This window comes from Rhea pennata, chromosome 10 (genome assembly GCF_028389875.1).
Source record: "Rhea pennata isolate bPtePen1 chromosome 10, bPtePen1.pri, whole genome shotgun sequence".
In the NCBI taxonomy this organism is placed as follows: domain Eukaryota; kingdom Metazoa; phylum Chordata; class Aves; order Rheiformes; family Rheidae; genus Rhea; species Rhea pennata.
This window is the reverse complement of record NC_084672.1, coordinates 21,095,121-21,110,390: the sequence shown is the minus strand read 5'-3', so window position 1 is coordinate 21,110,390 and position 15,270 is coordinate 21,095,121. Positions and strand designations below refer to the sequence as shown.

The following is a 15,270-nucleotide window of genomic DNA, read 5'->3' as shown; positions in this document are numbered from 1 at the left end:
GACAGAATAGTCAACTGTTTTAATCCAACAAATGAAGAGGGCTTTGACATTGTAAGCACCCATTGTATTGCTAATGCTTAGAATTGTATTGTACATTAAAAAAATTATTCCTGCAGATGTAAAATTAGCATGTTTTTTATAATACAATAAAATTCATTGTAGAACCCATTTAAAATTAAGTAGAACATCTAGGTGTTTCTCCAAATGTATTAAATAAAATGCAGCTAATGCTGACTCTAAACATTCCCCACTCCTCTCCCCAATTCAACCGATTAAAACAAACAAAAAAAAAGAGTAGTCTCTCAGTTGCTAAGTATGTCTTGCATTCTCTCAGAATCATATGCACTCTCCATTTTTTTTCAAGTACAGTAGCATAACTCTTCACAATACAGTACTATATTTTAAGTAATTTCTTTCCCAACATCATATAGTTTTGGAAGTAAATATTTAAGGTTAATTTGAAGAGGCCCAGGGAAGTCTGCAGGAGGGCAATTACATGCTAAATGCATAATATTTACACAAACATTAGTCTATTATAATTACAGCATAAAACTTGCAACATAGCTGAAAAGTGAGTGCTTTTAACAAGAGCTCCAAATGAAAGAAAGAGAAGAAATAAAGATTATAAAATAAATAGTCTAAAGTTCTTCATGGTAGAAATGTTCATCATGAAGCTGCCTGCCATAATCCGTTGCTTCGCTGTTAAGAAACAAATCCTGGTTCTTCAGAATTTCTGCTTCAGAAAGCTTTTTATCATCATTCAAATCCATTTCTTCAATAAGGTGAAGAGCCTTTAAAATAAATGGACACCATGTTGCACAGTTAATAGATACTAGTATTTATAAATATGCTTTTGGAAAGGCTTTGTAAACATCCTGCCACTACACTATAATTTTTAACAAGCTAGGCAAGATTTTGCATTCAGAACAGCGTCTTTTTTTCTCAGTTTGCTTCCTTGTCCTTTTTCCCTTGGTGGCAAAGTCATAAAATCAAATCTCTACCCTCACAATCAATTAAAAAGCAACAAATCAATGTCAAACCTTTTAGCTGTGTTTTGAGGGCAGAAGACAGTACTTAAACAAATCTCTGTATAGTGAAGATTCATCATTTTCCTGAAAGCACCAGTTGTCCTTGTAATTCCCTGGTCAGTAGAATACTCATCTTTTGTTTATGATCTGCAGAAAACGCGAGCTTAGCACGTCAGCCACAGAGCCTCCCTTTGCAGAGAGACCCTCTGAGCATTCAAGTGCCGAATATTAGCTACAATAGCAGCTCCTTAATGTGTGGGACCTCAGGGAGGATGTGAACCTATGCAGTCTTCATGGTGAACATCCCCTTCCACAAGTGCCCCCCCCTTATCTCTCAGTCACCTATTCACCCCATGCCTGACAAGATAGGCATAGTTATTTGTTTCCTTCATTTCTAAAAGCAAAAGCTTGCTTTTCTGAACAATTTTCTTAATACTGAAACACACAAATTTCAAATGATGCTGCAAGTTTAAACAGTTCTCAAATTTTTGCTTATTATTAATTACAAAAGGATGAAGTTTAGCAGTTAAAAAAACAATTACAGAACATTTACTTAGGTATGTGGATTATTTTAAACATGTACTATGTAGCTCAAACCTAACAACCTAGCAGCTTTATCGTACCCGTTACTTTTGAGAAGTTCACAGGATTTCACAGCCTTCATCTTTATTTGCTAAATATCCACAAATACGATTTAGAGACTCCTCCTGTTCCTGTTACTGACTGCTTTGTCTTCATGTGACTGCTTAACGACTATTTTTTTAGTTAAATATTATTTAGATTTAAGCTGATTATATTACCAAAGACGACTGAAGAAAATAATAGTAAGGTCAGACAACTATATTTTAAAAACACTTTGCAGGCCAAAAGCTTACAGGATATTAAAACAAACATCTTGGTAAATACATATCAGTTCCTGGAAAATGAATGTATAATATTTTTTTCTGTTGCTTTATGTTATTTAGCTGCCAGACTTCTCAAGTCTTTTTAAAGGCCAGATGAAACTGCAATATTCAGCTTTCAAATAGCAACTCACAACTTAATCAATGCCACCTTCTCCTTAGGATAGGTGACTTTGCTAGGTCCTTTCATTAATAGATGAAAAATAGCACATTAAAGAAATAAAACCAAAATTATTTATTTCAGATTAGAACTATTATAGTACTATGGCCTTGCTGTAAGACAGAAATTGAATGAATAGCAAATAATTGCTAAAAAAACCCAAATAAACAAAATAACACATATAAATTCTCTGTGGTGTTGAGTTTCTCTGTGTATTTTAGTTACTATAAAACAGTATTGTGTCTATGAAACAAGAATCAGCCACCCTCAAGAGTCCTGTATGTTAAAAAAAAAAAAAAAAAAAAAAAAAAAAAAAGTGCAAAGACTTACAGATCTACATTTACAAAAATACTACCAGAGCAATTTTGCAGCTTAAAGGTTAGATATGTAAACACAGAAGGCTGGGTCCTAGCCAAGTTGCTTTTTCTGTAATCAACAGAGCTGAAATATTAGTAAGTGGGATTTCAGTAATGAGACTTCCCAACACAGAAGATGGGCTATGCTGTTTAACATAAACTGTCTCCTGACTGTAAGAGTAATTACAGAGGTATGGGAAGACATATTGTTGCTGCCTTTCTGAACACTGAAATCCTTCAGTGCGGTCAAAGGAAACAGATTTGCACTAATTAAGATAAAAAGTTATTAGCAGAAAAGGAGAAATCCTCTCTACAGCAGTCAGCTACCATACAGTCTGATTACTAAAACAGATTGCTGAAACACTAAGTGCTTCTACTCCCTACCAGAAAAAATTTTGAAAAAGACTATTAAAATGAGAATCCACTTAAACCCATTAAGATGTTCTATCTCCAATTAAACCATTTTAATTATCATCATCATTCTAAAGTTTGCATTACTGCATCTTGAATTATGGAATACTTTAATTTTCTTGTATTTATGCAAATACTAGTTTTATATGTACAGATTATAGCAATTTATCAACTTAAAAGTAGCATGATCAATTTTCTGATCAATTCAAAATTATGCCGTTAGTATGTAAACATCCTCTTTTACTAGTATTACTTAGACTTACCTATTATAACTTTAAAATAACTGTTTAAAATATTGTATTTTTAAGTCAAACTAGATAAAATCTTTAAACATGTAGAATAGTACTGTGTTAATTTATATTTTTACAAACACTCATAAAATTAATAGGAATTTTAAATTTGCTTTATGCATTTTAAGGACCTGCATTCTTTGTCAAACTGAAAAAAAAGGTTAAAACATATGCTAAGCTCTACATATTCTTTTTCAAATACTACAATGCAGTAAATCAGAATGTATTTACCACTTTCTGTTGTGATAACTTCAGAATTCTACTGAACTAATTTAAATCTAAAAATAATTATTAAACTAGTCAGAACACATACCTCCTCCTGTGCAATACCCTGATTATTTGGTACTATCCAAGACAAAAGCTCTTGGGGGTTGAGTCTCCCATCATTATCCTTGTCATAGTCATTCACGAATCGATCCTTCTCAACAAGTATCCATTCTGGATCTTCCTTTGCAGCTAATAAGAAACATATGTCAAGTTTAAAGCTATTCTTTACCTTAAAAAAAAAAAAAATCTGTTTTCACATTTGCTCCTAAGCAAACTGACTTACTTAATTTAACCTGAGAGATCATAAAAGTGATTACATTAAAATGATAAGGCTTGCAGACCAGCCTCAATACGATAAATAAAAGCATCTATCTACACATGAAGAAAAAAATACTTGTACGGATTAAAACAGAATTTATAGCTAACATTATATTAAGATTGTGAATTTGCAGTTAAGCTAAGGGGACATTAAAGGCAAGGGTTACCATCAGCTGAGCTGTTGAACACCTCAACAATTACCCAAATTGATAGTGGAGAAAGTATACTTTATACAGAACATGCTGCCAAATGGATAGTTTCCGACTTGTTGGGATAGCTGACATATGAGTAGGAAAAAGTGTAGTGTATGACAGGAATATTTTGTATTTACAGTATATACATTTACTAGGTTAAGCTTACTGTCTCCCATTAGTATATAACTCAATCACATTGCAGACACCACATATTTAAAGGATCACATAAGAGCAATATGGATAGTATGTCTTATGTTGGTCATCTCAGCATTTCACAAACAAGATAAAAAAGGAAAAGCTTTAAAGCTTTAAGAAGTGTCCCAAAAAGCGACTAGAAAAATAGTGTTGTGGAATATACATAATTAGGAAGATTCTAAGGCTATACTCAATTTTAAAGAACCTTCTACTACCTGTTCCCCTGCCTAAAAGTCAACAGAAGTCCATTTGTGACAGTTAACAGAGAGGGCAAATCTCACGATTAGCACAGGCTCACAGATTCAGGCCAATACTGTAGGCTTTCATATCGCTGTCAAATTTTGTTCCTTTTCTAAAATACCTGGGATATATCTGTTTTCAAAGCAGTTTCATTTATCATATTATTTTTTTTTAACTTGTATTGCTGATTTATATTTGCCTTCTATACTGGTATTGTATCCTTCAACCTAGCCAGAAAGACAGCTCTCTTTAACCTGCCTAACTCTTCAAGAGATGTTAAAGCCTTTCATCAAATTGACTTCTCACTATTGATAAACATTGCTTACAAGCAGTAACAGAGATTAAGACTCCCTGAATTTCATGAAAGGACAAAGTAGTTGACATCACAGGCAGATAAATATCAGTTTAAAAATAATTAGGTTTCTATCATAAAGGGAGAAAAAGAGTGAAGTCTCTCTCTTTCCTTTTTAACATTAGTTTACCCTTTTTATTCTTAATGTTACAACTCACCATACACTGCTGCCCAAAAACAGAAGACGCTTACAAAACCAGACTCAGTAGTTTATATCAGTCATTTTAGTGTGATCTACAGGAATACAACTGTGTAAGATATGGCCACCTAAAAAACAGTTAAAGTAGCTTACAGAATTATAGCCAATTCTGAATCCTTTTAAAAATGTTTTAATGACAATGTTATCTTCTCTATTGCTGCAAGGAGCCTATGAATTATTTCCCTCCTTCCTAACAACTTCAGATAACCTGGGCTGGAAAACCTTTTTATGAGGCAGTGCAGGGAAAAAGATAAACAATCCTGTACCTCTGTCAAAGATCTATTGCTTTTTTCTGGCTCTGGCTAAGGAACATGGCAGTAAAAGATGGGATTCTAAGTGGCTGATTGGAGTGAAAAGAAAAACTGACTAGTTCCCCATTTCTCCATACCCCTGTGCGGCTTAAACTCCTGCTACGATGCTGGTCCGCACCAGCTAAGATTTAGCACTCCTTCTGCCCAAGCAGACTTTCCACATGCATCAAGCTGCTGGTCTTTTTGGAACTAAAGTAGTTATTCACATTATCTTGTAGCAAATCAGATGGAGTGGATAAAGTATTTATGTAGTAACAAAGTAGCTAGTGAAAAGTATTGGTAAACACCAGAGAAGTGTTCTTTTTCTTGTTAGAGCAGGAATAGAGCAAGATTAGGGAAGGGCAAAAGTGGTGGGGGGAAAAGAAGTGAAAGGTGCTATCTGGTACAGTGAGGGACTCCTTACATTTCCCCTCTATCTTTCTCAAAACACACAGAGCATTAATCCTTCTAAAGCAAAGGTGACAGCAGCCTTCTTCGGATGATAAAGATCAGGAAAGGTTAACCTTACTTTCATGCTGGCTAGTTTCCCAGATGTGTGCAGTTAATCAAACTGCAGCCTATTTCAGCTACATGCCTAGTGATGAGAAGTATATTCTAGTCTTTGAGAAACAATTAAGAAAGTAACTCACAAGAAAGCAGTGAAATGGGCTATACACAAACTATTGCTGAATATATACAGAGCAGACTGAAAAAAATGACCTGCTATGCACAGTACCAGCAAATTGAGTTATTTTAAAAGATAGGATGTTACTCAGAACTTTTAGGTGGAGATTTTAAAAGTTGAAAACAAATGTGGATACAGTTCATCCCATTCTAAAAGTTTTGTGAAGTTCCTTCTCCTCTTCTTTTTTCCTTACTTGGATCTCTTCTGTAATCACCAAGGAATTCTTCCAGGCTAACAAATCCATCACCGTCTTTATCATGTTCTTCTAAAGCCTCCTGAATGACGAAGTCCTTTTGCATACATACATACAAAAAGCAAATACCAATTTGTGAGAATATATCAGTATTAAAATTAAGAGAAACAGCAATAAATCATTTTAGAGTAATAATGTATTCCTTAAACCAAAGATGTAGTCATTTCAAATCTGCTTTTGTTTTATATGAACTAGAGCAATAACTGCTTCCTGTGCAACAGAACAGATTTGTTCTTAGAGTTTAGAACATCAGGTTTTACTAAAAAGAAATCTGAAGAGTGTACACAGAGTTGGAAACAACATACTTCAAAACTATGTAACTGAGAAACATGAAGTTGGGCAAAGCCATATTATCTTATTTCTCTTTTCTCATTTCAAAATCTTTGCCTTTGCTTTGCATTTTTTAACTTTATAAAATCTTCAGGAAAAATGTTCAGTCTTTTGATACTGTGTTTTCCAGTGAAGCATGTGTACCATTTTCCTGGTTTTGTCTTTTTTTGTTTGTCTATAATCAACAGTTATGTCAATACAAATAGAGGCTGTGTTTGCATGGGGCTCCTCCTGGCAGTTGGCTCTGCAGCACCAGACAGCCAAACCTGAAGGCTCTGGTGCAGAAAAGCAGCAATGTACTAGCACGTGAGGTAGACTGCCAGTATTGAGCAAGTACTGAGCTGCAGTGACACCAACAGTCACAGCACTGATGAAACATATGACCAGCGATGAAGTGCTCCTGGCTGAAATACTAATCCCCAAAACACACTCAAAACCATAGCATGGTTAAAATTCAAGCTTTAGGTGAGGTGTTTTTTTTTGGGGGGGGGGTCAGAAAAATGACCCCGTGTCCTTCTAAGCAAAGTGAGAATAACTGCCACTTAGCCTTTCCCTGCACCAAGAATCTTCCTTATAAATCCCTCTAACTAGAATTGTACTCTAACCTAGACATGAAACTTCCTCGAACTGAAATCTTACTGATATATTTCTAATGTAACAGAGTTTAGGGATTGCTATTCAGTCCACTCTTAAAAGTCTGAGATAGTTGTGCAAACCCAGTTCTTGAAAACAGAGCTCAAAGAAAAGCACAGAACTACTGCTCCAGCTTCTGAACTCCAGTACTGAATCCACAACATAGTATCTGAATTTTAGTTTGGTCTGTAAGAGCAAAATATACACAGCTGCTCAAAAGCACACTTCCTGCAGTACACATGCATTAAAAAGGTGTTGCCACTATATACATAGACTGATAAGAACATTCTCCAGATCTTACCGTCATGTATTCCACTTCTTCAGGATGTTCAAAAGCAACAAATTCATCCACGTTTAGATCTGGAACATCATCTCTATTAGCTTTTTCAAAACGCTTTTTCTCCTTTAAATGAAGCTTAGGAAATAGATTTAGTTAGAGCACTTAATGAAAAGGAAAAACAACACTACAGCAACTGGTTTACAGCTAGCAGACTAATCAGGTACATTGTTTCGCATTGCCTGCTCATATTATACCAATGTTAAATTTTCACTAAAAATGCTCATTCAGAGAGAAGAGAGCAGCACTTTTAATTGAGGTAATTTTATCCTAAAAATCAGATAAAAACTTCCTTCGTTTCCATTTAAGGAGACATTTAAAACACTCTTGGCCAAGCCTTCAAAAAAAAAAAAAAAAAAAAAAAAAGAGAGAGAGAGAGAGAGAGAGAGAGAGAGAAAAGATATAGAAGCCTTGTCTTTATAGATGACTTCTCTTTTAAAAGTCATCAATCCAAATTCAAATACAAAATTGAGTATACAACTAGTTATGTAACTGAATCCCAAATTTCCTAGTACAGTACAGTAACTATTATGGTAGCCATCACAAATTCAAGAATTTATATTTTAAGGACATTTAACTTTCTGGATCTATATTCTCTGGTAGTAAAGGATTACATAGGTTCTTATAATACAATGCTTACATGCATTACATCTGAACACATTTCAAAGAAAAGTCATTTCTCTAACCCATTACAAGTATAAATATTTGCATGTCCTTTTAAAAGAAATAATAGCACTGTAAACAGGCAAGTTAGTATTTGTTAATTTCTTGCCCTTCCTGATTTCTGTATTCTAAATGTGCAAAACTCCTATACTTTTTCCCGATGGTTCATTCTGTTCAGTTTCTTCAGACAAAATGAAGACCCAGAGCATTGATAACGGATCTCCACTCCAAGTGCAACTGATTTGAGCTATAAGCATTTTAGGATGATTAAGTGTGCTGTGCTATCCATGTGATTCTGACCTGGATAAGGAAGTGGCCAAAAACATCTCTTATTAGAGATAACAAATACTTTAAATATGACTCTTCTAAATTGTAGTTCTTTGTTTATATCCCATTTATTGACACTTCTCTCAAAGCTAGGTTAATCTAATCCATATAACAACAAAGTACCATTATAAGGTCTTCACTATTCTGTAGCATTATTAAACGTACTTTTTAAGAAAAGCTGACCTTCACTGAGAGTTACCTAGGAAGGCAATTCAGAAGGACTAATTACAGAGAATACTAGACCAGAACTGGTGAGGAAGAAGGTCTGCTTTTCAGTGTTTTCTTGAGAAGTGGTGAACAAGACTGCCACCTTCTGGTAAACTCATATTTTTACTTGGTAGCAATTCTAAATCAACACGATAATCAAACTTTTCAATTAAAACTAAAGCAGGATCACTACTTCCTAAAATTAAGGAAAATGCTGACGATGGCTGACACATGATGCTTGTCCAATTTCACTAATTTTGCTCTTTCCAAAATATGTTGAAGAAGTCAGCAAGCAGAAAAATCTAGCAAGCAATCAGCACAAAGTATCACACACAAAAAAATACTGAAAAGGTAAATAACAGAGTTCTATGTCAGCACATATATGTTGGCATCATCTGAAATATGAGATCAATATTTTGACTTGATGTTCCATTTCAAGTTGTTTTTATTTAAAAGCTATGTAATTATTCTGTTAAGTGACCTCAAAAGCTTTAGAGTTTGTTCAGTGTGTAAGATTCACTGACTATTGTCTATTCCAGCTTCACTTTTGTCAAAACCTTATATTTAAGACTACTACTTCTAATTAAAAGCAGAAGCCAAAGCAACCCTTTCCAGAAAAAAACTCAGGCCAGAGGAACCTAAGAATTCACTCTCTTTTGGGTAGTTTTTTGTGTGTACTTATAAATGCATAATTTCAAGGGAAATAAGTTTTGCTACAGGAGATTCTTGATACATCTTCCCTCACTGATTCTCTTGCATCTTCCCTTTCTACTTTTAAGCATTTACTTTCATTTATGAGATTAATCCATAACTTCCTATTGTTTGTACACCCAGTTTCATCTACCAGGGTTGCATTTTGTTTGCTAAAAATGTTTTTAAAATGCTATTTTATCCTATTAAAAGATTTTAGGGGTAGCTATCGTCAGAAAATTTTAAAAGCAGACAATATAGACACCCCTCTTTGGGTGCTTGAGAAATTATTGATAAAGTGGATAGAACAGGGCAAGAAAGAGGGCTAAACAGTACACAGGGTTCTTCTGTCTCCAAAACCAATGATACTGGCCACTGCTGCAGGACACTGGTGGATTAGGTATGGCCTAATCTAATAGATGGGCATTTTGTTTTAAGATGATTGCTAGAGACTGTGTTCTGTGATAACACTGCCAATATACTTACAGTTCACTCAGCTGGCAAAATATACTCAGGAGGTATGATTTCGTCCTGTCTTTGTTTTGTTGGCAGCAGTTTTAATACTTCATTACTTTTCTCTGATTATTCCCTTATCTCAGACAGAAGGAAGTTTTAAAATACGTGCCAGCTGCTATGGTTTCTCTACCCATCTTGTTCTACTACAATAAGCAAGCACTGTTACCTTTTATCAACAGCTTACAGAAACTGATGCTGAAACATTTTACCTGTCGAAATGATTCTTCTTCTTGATCCTCCAGGACAGTGTTCTCATCAAAATCAATTACACGATCATACATTTGTATATTATACTCTTTCCAAGACACTAATCCATCACCATCTTTGTCATAATCACTAAAGTGTTGCTTAGCTTCTTGTGTAACATAATGCTTAAAAGACTGCTGGATCCAGGAACTCAGTTCATCTGTGAAAATAAATAGTATCATCTACACTATAAAAAACTGTAAAGATGCCACAGGTCTATTCAGGTTGGAATACACTTTGTAATTCAGATGTAAGCATATAGGTGAGAGGTTAGTTAAAGCAAAACAATCTGTTTCTTCCATGTTAATGGCTTTTTTCAAGTTAACTGAAAGAGAGTATAGATCACAGCTAAAGTCTTCGGTTTCTCTTTTGTAGTTCCATTTCCCTATTGATATCCTTAGGCTAGAGTTACGTGGTTACTTTCATCTGGCATATGCTAGCGCTGCCAGCAAAAAGGGTGATGTATCCCACTCTGACACACATGGGAAGTGGAAGGAAGAAGCGATTACAGGTAGTGCTCATGCAGCTGCACAGTGAACTGGATCACTACAAACACATCTCAGGAGAGGGAAGATGATTAATTTTCTGCTGAAAAGAACTCTTATCTAGCTTGCTGGGGCCAGAGCAAGGGGAGCCACAGGTCTGCCCCTCTTGGCAGCTGCTGGCATTTATGGTAGCTCGAAATGACTATGTGGTCATGGCTCCTCAAATCAGAGGTCAACATTGTAGCATCCTTTCACCTTTTTTTTCAGAGCTGTAGGAAAATGATGACAAGTATGCTTTAGATAGGTAACTCTAAACATAACTTTGTGCCAAACAAACATTGCTCCAATCAATTCTTTTTGGAAAAATCTTTTTCGAGAAATCTATGAACTGAAGTAAAACTAAATTCACTGCTATTATCTTAATTACCTCAAATTAAATATCAGAAGTTTTCCACTTACTAAGAGCTGAAATCAAGCCTTACATATTTTGGAACTGCTTTAAAGCTACTTGTTTTCACAAAAACATGGCTACAACAAATAAAACGTAATATATAGGCAAATTCCACAAATACCTTAAAATTACACGATTGAAAGAAGATTGGGAGCAACCACTCTCAAAATCATCCAGTTATTTTCAGATGCCCTGAAGGGGAAGAGCACTTCCTCTGCATTGCAAAATTACGTAGCTAAATTAACTCAGCTGAAGTCCTGGTCTGAAGAGTGAAGATGACTCACAAAAAAACTACAGAAATTACTATCTTGGTGTAGAAAAAAAATCTTACAGCTTTTTTAAAGTGCTAAAATATCTTATTTTATTCTTCTTAGCAGAAGTGTCAATACAAAATTACAGGATTTATTTCAATTTATTTAAATATCTTCACAGAGCAGCAAGAGATTCTTAAAAACATATTCTGAACCCTGAATTTGTACTACTGAAGGAGCTAACTTTCTAAAATGTTCTCTGAATTGATTAAACACAAGGAGGCATGCACGCCAAGTTGTGTAACTACCAAGGCTTGTGCAGAAAAAACAGCATTGCCTACAAGCCACAATAGAAACAGTAATGTCACTTAAAGATGAGTAACATGTATAGTAGACAGCATAGTTCCTTTTCTGGTGTTTCAAGCACACAATGCCCACTACCATTAACCGTCCGCTTCCCTTTGTGAAATGCCAGTTGCTTCTCATTGGGATTAGCCATCCTGCCAAAGTCATATTGCATCTCACCTCTACAAAACCAGACACAGGAGCACGGAAAGAAGTGCACAGAGTGTCAGTTTCAGCACATACACTGAAAGACATTCAAGAGAGAAAAGTGATCTCTTTTTTAAAACCGTATTTTATCCTCTCACATGGTTAGTGTCCTGTATGTTTAATATCACAGTAAGGAAGCATCACAGTTTTGGAGTCTGAATGACGGTCCTGCTTGGCTCTGTGTGTGTGTGTGTGTGTGTGAGAGAGAGAGAGAGAAACACTTGATTTCTTCTCAAAATCATAGCAAAATGACAGAAATGCATTTTTATAAAACGTTTAAAAACTAGATGAACAAAGTGTCAAGATGATACATGTAAAGGAAGGGCCTGAATTTACCACGGAGCTCACAGATCAGGTTTGACAGGTGGAAACCCTGCTGCTCGGGAAGAGGTTGTGTTTGATACAACCTTGCGATGGAACAAATACAGCCCCCCGGGGGGCTCTGCGTAACCGGGTATCTGAGCGCGGACGTGCAGTATCATGGCCGCACTGCAGTTTCTGCGCGAACAAAAGCATTAGATTTCAGTGTTTTCGTTTATCTCTTAAACTTTCCGCCCGAGCTGCACAAGCAGGACCGGGAACCTCCAAACCCCATTCGCTTCAGAGCGGTTTCCGAGCGGCTGCGGCGCCGTGGCGGCGACCGCTGTGGTGACCGTTGCGGCGACCGTTAGGGTTTGGGTCGCGGTTACCGTGCGTGAGGAGCCCGTCCGAGTCCCGGTCGATCTTCTTCACGATGGCGCTCAGCCTGCGCTGCTGCTCCTCCGGGCTCAGCCGCGCGTACTCCTCGGCCTCCTCCTGCGGGACGGCACCGGCCCGTAACCGCCGCCCGCGGCCGCCGCGCCGCGCGGCCTCGCCGGGGCGCGCCCCGCGCTCCGCGCCCCGCGCTCCGCGCCCCGCGCCCCGCGCCGCGGCTCACCTGGCCGCCGAGCAGCGCCTCCCGGTCGTAGTCGGCGCGGTGCTGGCCGCCCGCCGCGCCCAGCGCCGCCAGGCCCAGGGCCAGGGCCAGGCCCAGCGCCGCCAGCAGCGGCGGCGGCGGCGCCGCCCGCCGCATCGCGCCCGCCGAGGAGGCGACCCGCGGCGAGGGGCGGGGAGAGGCGCCGGGAGGGCGGGGGGCTGGCGGAGGCGGCGGCGCCGCGGGCAGCGGCGGCCTCACGCGGGCTCCGGCCCGAGAGGAGCGGCGCGAGGGCGCGGGCCCCGCGCGGAGCTGGCGGTGAGGCGGCTCGCAGCAAGGCGAAGCGAGGCCGGGCTGCGCGCAAGAACTGCCGGGGGGTCCCGACCCGCGTGTCACTGCGCACTGCGCCTGCCAGCGCGGAGCGGTCAGACCACGGCCGAGCGTTGCCGAGACCAGAAGGAAGAGCAAGAACTCTGGAATTCCGGAAAGATCATTGTCACCGCGTTTGAGCGGAGCCCTGAAAGGATGGGGCTCGCCTGCCGCGCTGTGCTCGCCGTCGTGCAGAGAGCAACGCGCTGCTCCCTGCCTGGCCTCAGATTCTGTTAACCGTGAAAAGCTAAGACAGTTCATTCTGGAGGTCCGAGAGTAAAAGATCATAATAAATCAGGAAATGTGTTACTGTAATTTCCTGCCCGTATAAGAAATGTCTTTCTATTAAAAAATCTAAGTGACTTAAGTCTAATACCTTTTATTGGTTTAGTTGTCAAATTTCCAATCAATATTTATATAAATCACATATAGAAAATGTGAATGAAGTCATACTACTTTGTGGCATTTGTAGGCAAATCCAACGAGTAATCAAAATAAAATGTGATTCTTTTCCAAAATAGTGCTGAAGATGCTTCGCCTTCTTGGTCTAATTCATGACTAACACCCCCCCAAAAACAAACCTCTTTGCTGCAGTGTATCAAATTATACATTTCAAGGCCTAAACGTCTGTAATAGCCTCTAAATATCAAATTCAATGTAGATGAATGAAGAGCAAGCTCATTAACAATATATTCATGCGCCAAGATGACTGAAGATAAGATATGGAGGAAGTACAAATGACTGGAGCAAGAAAGCAAGCAAAATCAGAAAAACATATGCTATATGTTAGGAAAAAATCTAAAGCTCAGCAATAATGCATTCCAAGAGGGAAAACATAGGAAATCATATTCTTCTCTTGATAGTTTCCTGTGTCAAAATGCAATCCAGACACTTCCTAGCACTCAGTTAATCAGTCCTATAGTAAAATTAAAAATCATTCTTGTATGCATGTAGGGGAAAAAAAACAAGAGAATCCCATGTTCCCTCGATGTTTTTGAACCAAGTGCATAGCAAATGCATCACTATTGTAAGTAAAAAGAGGATATCAGCTAGGCTATTTTAAAATCAGAATACAAGTCATGCCATACAAAAAAGCTTTTTATGTGCTATGCTTTTTGACTTTTCTGAAAAAACACCCCTTCCCTCAAGCCAAATTGCATACTGCCTTTCATAAATCTGTTCGGGGCTGTTCTTTCAGTCATAAAGGAATTAATGTTAGAAGGTCATGTTCAACACAGACTTCCACTGTATTGGATCATTCTTGCCTTTTTTTCTAACAACTTGACTACAGCCATGATATCATTTCTTCTCTAAGAGATCTGCAAATGGAAATCTGTTCCTGTTAGACTGTCAGCATGACAGCAGTTGTCCAGCAGCTAAAACAGCAGTTTCTTAACAGTTATTTCTAGCGGGTGAAATTCTCTCTCTGGTGTTGACTCCATTTTTTTTACTTTTCCACATTTTAATTTTATAAATCAGTACCCAACTTGAATTAACCTTAATTTTCTTTCAAACAATACATGTCATTTATACTCTTTCAAAATAAATGGATTTACAGTAGTTTTATTTAGCTTTCAATTTTGAAATATTATTCTAATTCTGTTTCATCATATGTAAACTTTCTAAGCTGCATTAAAGATGCTTAAGTGTATCTAAGACCTACGTAGAAAGAATATCCTTCCTTCTTCCATTATTAAAATTGCTAGGTTTTGTTATACATTTAAATAAGGGAAAAAGCTGTGCAACAGTTTACTTATGAAGACAGTCATGTTTAAATAGTATGTGTTCAGATTTCAAAATAATAGTAATTTGCTTTAGTGGTACCCAAATTCAACTTTCTGAATGTCTTAATTAATGAAAAGAATTATTTTATAACAACTTGCACAAGGTATCCTGAAGTATTTTGGACTCTGCAGACATTATAGGCCTGTTCTACTACTTCTCTGCATTTAGTGTAGTTTTTAATATCTTAGGAGATGGGTTATAAAATGACATTCTTCTGCTGCAGTATCTGATTTGAGAATGCCAGGAGTTGCTGCAGGATCCTGAGGCGCAGTGTCGCGGCGCAGCGCGCAGCTCCTGAAGACCGAAGAGGCCGCTGCGGCAGCAGTCACGCTTGCGTGCGGCGGGGGAACACGAAAACCCCCGCCGCGTCCGCAGTGATGGCAGCGGGGGCACTGC

General features: G+C 37.9%; 1 protein-coding gene across 1 annotated transcript; it reads right to left on the bottom strand.

Annotated features, from left to right (window-relative positions):
- RCN2 (reticulocalbin 2) lies at nucleotides 1-13,350 on the bottom strand. Its single transcript, XM_062584041.1, has 7 exons — nucleotides 12,745-13,350; nucleotides 12,518-12,623; nucleotides 10,053-10,249; nucleotides 7,405-7,518; nucleotides 6,081-6,177; nucleotides 3,461-3,603; nucleotides 1-791 (listed from the first exon to the last, which is right to left on the bottom strand). Exons 1-7 carry the CDS (start codon nucleotides 13,348-13,350, stop codon nucleotides 639-641), a joined length of 1,416 nt encoding a protein of 471 aa, XP_062440025.1. The 3' UTR covers nucleotides 1-638.
- Nucleotides 13,351-15,270: the final 1,920 nt, after the last annotated feature.